General features: G+C 41.1%; 1 protein-coding gene across 5 annotated transcripts in view; it reads left to right on the top strand.

The window, feature by feature from the left end:
- LOC123511506 (nucleic acid dioxygenase ALKBH1-like) overlaps positions 1-6,203 on the top strand; it is a 7,786-nt gene extending 1,583 nt beyond the window's left edge. For 4 of the 5 annotated variants that reach the window (XM_045267472.1, XM_045267463.1, XM_045267489.1 and 1 more), the window contains 6 exons: positions 1-79; positions 571-682; positions 1,195-1,348; positions 1,996-2,074; positions 2,457-2,674; positions 5,680-6,203. The exon at positions 1-79 is cut by the window's left edge and continues 795 nt beyond it. In XM_045267472.1, the coding sequence (XP_045123407.1) occupies positions 1-79; positions 571-682; positions 1,195-1,348; positions 1,996-2,074; positions 2,457-2,674; positions 5,680-6,109 (1,072 nt within the window). In that variant the 3' untranslated portion in view covers positions 6,110-6,203. The remainder of the gene's footprint in view (positions 80-570; positions 683-1,194; positions 1,349-1,995; positions 2,075-2,456; positions 2,675-5,679) is intronic. The other variant, XM_045267498.1, reaches the window with a different exon arrangement.
- Positions 6,204-6,727: the final 524 nt, after the last annotated feature.

The raw sequence follows: 6,727 nt of genomic DNA, 5'->3' as shown, positions 1-6,727 counted from the left end.
GGACATCTTTAAGTACTACAAGAGGAGAAAGCCACCACCAGACCTGACCCAAGCTATTGATGTTGACTCCTGTTGTGTGGTGAGGCCCTGTAATATGTGTATGTGTGTGTGTGTGTGTGTGTGTGTGTGTGTGTGTGTGTGTGTGTGTGTGTGTGTGTGTGATAAATTTCTATAGTAATTTTTTTTTTCTTTTTCCTTTTCCTTGATTCTTTCCTTCCTTCTTTCCGCCTTTTCATATTGTCTGTCTGTCTGCGAGGTTGCTTGGTTATCTTGTGTGTGTGTGTGTGTGTGTGTGTGTGTGTGTGTGTGTGTGTGTGTGTGTGTGTGTGTGTGTGTGTGTGTGATAAATTCCTACAGTATTTTTTTTTCTTTCCTTGATTTTTTCCTACCTTCTTTCTCTATCTTTCCTTCTTTCCCCTTTTTCATATTTCTCCATTTCTAACCTAACCCAACCCAACCTAACCTTACCAAAACTAACCTAGCCTAACATATCCCATTCTATCCTAACCTATCCTAACCAAACCTTATCTAATTCAATCTAACCTAACCTAACATTCTCATCCTCTACAGGAGGTGCAGTCCCTCCCACTGGCATCGGAGCAACACAAGGCTATGGCACAGGAGGCAGGACTCACCCCCCCAGACACCTGGACTGTACACCATCTCATTAACCACCCAGGTGGTGTGTGTGTGTGTGTGTGTGTGTGTGTGTGTGTGTGTGTGTGTGTGTGTGTGTGTGTGTGTGTGTTAGAAGAGTAAGTAATGCTTTTTAATATTCTGTTTTTTTCTTAAGATTACACACACACACACACACACTGCTCAGTCTGTATTAATATAGGAAAACATACATACAGACATCAAGAATTTCCTTTGCACCAAAAACAATACTAAAACAAACTCCCACAAATCTTAACTGAACTAACTTTACATAACATAACATAACCTTACCAAACATAAATCAATGAAAAAAACTAACCTAATTTAACATAACCTGACCCTACCAAAGATAAATCCCCCAAAAGAAACTAACCCAACCTAATTTACTCTAACCTAATTTAACATAACATAGCATAAACCAACAAAACCTAACCCAACCCAACTAAACTTTTCCAGGCTAATTTAACCTGACCTAACCTAATCTATTCAAACCATATTCAACATAATATACCCTAACCTACTCTCTCCCCGACACAGGGCTAGTAGTGGTGCGGAATCCCTTCACCCGGGCAGGGCAGCTGGCATGGGCTTGCCAGTGCCTGCGGGACATGGCCAGACCGCCCCACAAGACCAACTTGGCCTCACATGGTATACACCTGGAGGCCAGCACCTGGTGGCAGCTGTGTCGCACGTAAGGACTTGTACAACGCTGGTATCCTATGGTGCACTCACACTGGGACACTGGTATCCTGTGGTGCACTCATACTAGGACACTGGTATCCTGTGGTGCACTCATACTAGGACACTGGTATCCTGTAGTGCACTCACACTGGGACACTGGTATCCTGTAGTGCACTCACACTGGAATGTTAGTATCCTGTGGTGCCTCACACTGGGATGCTGGTATCCTGTGGTGCCTCACACTGGAATGTTAGTATCCTGTGGTGCCTCACACTGGGATGCTGGTATCCTGTGGTGCCTCACACTGGGACACTGGTATCCTACATCAAAATCAAATTCAACTAAACTAAACTGAGCTTAACTATACTTAATTCACCAAAATAATGACTATTTAATTTTACCTGACCTAACCAAACCAACAAAACACAACTAAACTAAACTAGTTCACCAATAAACAAGCTGACTATATAACCTAACCAGACCTGCTTGGGGGCTGGCATCTAAGTAGGCCTTTTTGTTGAGTTGTCTTTGTTACCCTTGGCCAGGTTTCCCTTCAGTAACATAAAGGAAAACTAGCCTAACCTAACCAACAAAACACCTGAGCAACACACAAACAGACAAACTAAAGCCTTCCTGACCAGACTCTCACACCAACAGGGAGGAAGGGAGGAGGTCTGGCCTGCGGGAGAAACTGCGATGGGTGACTCTAGGGTACCACCATGACTGGGATACCAAGGTGGGGGTCTCTCTCTCTCTCTCTCTCTCTCTCTCTCTCTCTCTCTCTCTCTCTCTCTCTCTCTCTCTCTCTCTCTCTCTCTCTCTCTCTCTCTCTCTCTCTCTCTCTCTCTCTTGTTATCCTTTTGTCTTTTTTATCAGTTTCTTTTTATTGTTTATCTTTTAATTATCTTTTGCTTTCTCTCTCTCTCTCTCTCTCTCTCTCTCTCTCTCTCTCTCTCTCTCTCTCTCTCTCTCTCTCTCTCTCTCAACAATAATGATCCTTTTTAAAATCACCCTTGCATTTCCATTAAGTATAAAAAGATATGATGATGATGATGATGATAATGATGATGATGATGATGATGGTGATGGTGATGCTAACCACACCACCCTATTGGCAGGAATACAGTGAAGACAACCGCAGTGACATGCCGGACAGTGTGGTGAGGCTGTGTGGTGTTGTGGCACAAGTGCTGGGCTTCTGTGGTAGTGGTAGAGGTGGTGGTGGTGAATTTAAAGCCCAGGCAGGTATTATTAATTATTATCACCACCACTCCACACTCAGCCCACACACAGACCACTCCGAGCCATATATGGAGGCACCGTTACTCTCTTTCAGGTGGGTGTCTGTGTCTGTGTCTGTGTGTGTGTGTGTGTGTTTCAGGATTGAGTCAAGCTGATAATGCCATGTCTTCCAAAATCGATTAATCATGTTTATTTTTGAGGTTATAAATGCTCCTTTTGTGTGTGTGTGTGTATTTACCTATTTGTATTTACCTATTTGTGTATTACAGGGCCCGAGCTAAGCTCTCTGTGTCCTGTCTCCTTGTCCACTCCTGTCATATCTCTCTTTCATCTGATTGACACACACCGCGTCAAAGACATCACTGCTCAGTTTATTCCACTTATCAATACTATGATGCGGGAAACTGTATTTTCTCACATCATTTAGACAGATGTCTTTTATTAATTTTTTCCATGTCCTCGGAGATGATTACTTGTGGTCACCTTTATCAACTCTCTGTCCAATATGTCAATCTTGTTCACCAATTTATACATAGTTATCATGTCTCCTCTTGTTCTTCTCTCTTCTAATGTGGTCAGCCCCAGCTTCCTCAGTCTTTCCTCATAGTCTAACTCCCTGAGTCCTGGTATCATCCTTGTTGCCAGCCTCTGTACCCTTTCACATTTTTCTTCATATGCGTGACCAGACACAAGCTGCATATTCTAACTGGGGTCTTATTAAGGTACATAATATCTTCTTCATCATTCCTTCATCTAGGTAGTGGAATGCAAGGCCAATATTTTGAAGCATGTTATATGTTTTCCAAAAATCTTGTTAATGTGTTTCTCCGGTGACAAAGTGTTTTGCACGGTTACTCCTAAGTCTTTCTCCTCATTGGTCTCTTTAATTTTCTCATCACCCAGCCTGTAATCCCTGTTTGGTCTGTATCTACTTCTTCCCATTTTCATAACATGGGTCTTGTCTATATTAAATTCCATCTGCCACTCTTTACTCCACTCATATATTTTATCAAGATCTTCCTGTAACTTGTTACAATCTTCCACATTCTTTACTCTCCTCATAATTTTAGTATCGTCCGCAAACATGTTCATGTAACTGTCAATTCCTACTGGCATATCATTAACATAAATCAAAAACATGATGGGACCAAGCACTGACCCTTGTGGAACTCCACTGGTTACCTTCTTCCACTCGGACTTCCTTCCTCTCACCACTGTTCTCATTTCTCTTCCCACTAAGTAATTTTCCATCCATTTTGCTAGTTTATCATTTACTCCTCCAATCTTCTTTAGTTTCCACATCAGTCTATTGTGTGGTACTTTATCAAAGGCCTTTCTCAAGTCCAGGTAGATAGCATCCACCCATCCCTCTCTATGTTGTAGTATGTCAGTCACTCTTGAATAAAAACATAATAAATTGGATACGCACGATCTTCCTTTTCTGAAACCAAACTGCCTTTCACTCAGAATGTTTTCACTTTCTAGATACTCACTCCACTTAGCTTTAATTACTTCTTCACATACCTTGCACAATATACTAGTCAACGATACTGGTCTATAATTTAGCGGTTCCATTCTACTACCATTCTTATATATAGGCACAATGTCAGCTCTTTTCCACTCTTTCGGGACTATTCCTGTTCGTATGGAGGTTTCCACAATATCAAATACGGGGTTCAACAATTGATCCTTACATTCTTTTAGCAACCTCCCAGATATGCCATCAGGCCCCATTGATTTATTAATATCCAGATTGCTTATAATTTTCCTTACATCTTCCTTAGTAACCATGATGTCCTGCATTTGCTTTATTTCCGTAGGCCTTTCTCCTATAAAATGCTCCTCCTTTGTAAACACTTTGCAAAAGTTGTCGTTCAAAATTTCAGCTATATCTCCAGCATCCTCATATACTTCTTCCCCATTTTTTACCTTTTCTATTGCCTCCCTTATATTTAGTTTTCCATTTATGAATTTGTAAAACATTTTAGGGTCACTATCACAGTTTTCCACCACCCTCTTCATATTCCTTTTGTGTGTGTGTGTGTGTGTGTGTGTGTGTGTGTGTGTGTGTGTGTGTGTGTGTGTGTGTGTGTGTGTGTGTGTGTGTGTGTGTGTGTGTGTGTGTGTGTGTGTGTGTGTGTGTGTGTGTGTGTGTGTGTGTGTGTGTATGTTTCTAGTCTTTCCTTCAATTGATGTACATTCCTCTTTATTCATTCTCCTGTTTATATATGTACATTCCTTCCTTCACTACTCTTCCTTCCTCTCCTCTTCTCCTCTTCTCATAACTAACACCTGTCTCCTCACATCATCTCTTCAACACCTATTATCTCTCTCACTCATTTCATCTGTTATTCTATGTTCCTTTGTTTCTGTTACTTCTACACTGTTTCTCTCTTTCACTGTATCTAACCTTCCCATCTTCATTGAGTCTCTTGTTTCATTATCTTGCTTGTTTTATCTGCGATATATATATATATATATATATTTTTTTTTTTTTTTTTTCAATGTTAATTTTCCTTCATTTCTTTAATTTTTCTTTATTTTTTTTCTTTTTATTCATTTATTTCTCTTTTCTGTGTTCCTTCCTTCTTTCACAACCTCACAATACTTCTAAACATCTTCCCTCTCCACAGCATCTCTTTTAACACTACCAGGTACCCCACAGCACCTAATACCTATCCTCTTCTCCACAGCACCCCCCTAACACACTTCATATTTTTCACAGCATGTCCTAACACTCTCTTAATACCCCTATATCATTCACAGCATCCTTCCTTATCCCCACCACAGCACCTAACACCCTTCCTCTTATCCTCAGCAGCTTCTAACACCCCCATATCACTAACAGCATCTCCTAATGCCCTTCTTCCCCTTCATAGCACCTTCTAACATCTCCATATCTCTCACAGCATCCTTCCCCATCCTCCACAGTTCTTAACACCTTTCCCCCTCTCCACAGCACATCCCTAACACCCCCATATCACTCACAGCACCTTTCCTCCTCCATAGCACCTCCCAACACCCTTCCTCCTCTCCACAGCACCTCTCTCCACCCAGCACCCACACAGCATCTCTTCTAATAGCCTTCCTCCTCCACAGCTTTGGCCAGAGTGCTGTGTTTCTCATAGGTGGCTGTACAAAGGCCACAGCGCCCTCTGCCATACTGCTACACAGTGGCGACATAGTGGTGATGGCCGGCGCTGCAAGGCTGTGCTACCATGCTGTGCCCAGGATACTGCTGCAGGCTGAGAGGAGGAAGGAGGAGGACAAGGAAGAACCATGGGCTGTGGAGTTTGGTGAGTTTAAGACATGGAGGAAGAGGAGGAAAGTGGAGGAAAAGCAGGATGAGGAAATAAAAACACAAGAAACGATGCAAAAACCCGAGAAAAGTAAACAGCACAAAGACACTGATGATAGTGCTGGTGATGATAGTGACCTCCCTGATATCCTACACTACCTAAGGACCTGCAGGATTAACATGAACATCAGACAAGTCCTTCCTCCCTCCATGAATGCATTACCCTCATGACAAAGTTAGTAAATGGACACGTAAATATAACACTGCAATAAACTGTGATATAATGAAAGAATTTTCTTCACAACAATAAATCAAATAAGGAAAACAGCAGAATGGGAAATGACACTTTTTTTTACCTGTGATAAGAATTAATAATCCTTGTAATGAATGAAATCTGGCATTATTACCCTCATAGGATAAATATGCATCTATGTACACACACACACACACACACACACACACACACACACACACACACACTTGTTTATTGATAAAAAAAAAAAAAATTACTACATAGTAGTAGCTCACTTCACTATAAAAAAAGAAATTAAGGAGTACCTGTTGGCTAAACAAAATGTATAATGTTGTGTATAATGTATTTTGCCCGAGGTTATCTCCAAGTCCACTCATTTAACAAAGAGGCAAACTCATGACACCGTAAGTTACGATACATATTCATAATTTTCAATGTACGTTAACATGCCCACATTTGAACATTTACTGAAAATGTCTGTATAGGAGCCCACTCAGCCCAGTAGGGCTCAACAGACATTAGCTGCATTTCAGTATTTATGTATATTGGATATTATATATGTAATTTGTTACAGCAATAAACCTTTACTTACACAC

The sequence above is a fragment of the Portunus trituberculatus genome, chromosome 4, assembly GCF_017591435.1.
Source record: "Portunus trituberculatus isolate SZX2019 chromosome 4, ASM1759143v1, whole genome shotgun sequence".
Taxonomy (NCBI): domain Eukaryota; kingdom Metazoa; phylum Arthropoda; class Malacostraca; order Decapoda; family Portunidae; genus Portunus; species Portunus trituberculatus.
Note: the sequence above shows the minus strand (reverse complement) of the source record. Positions and strands in the feature narration are given on the sequence as shown.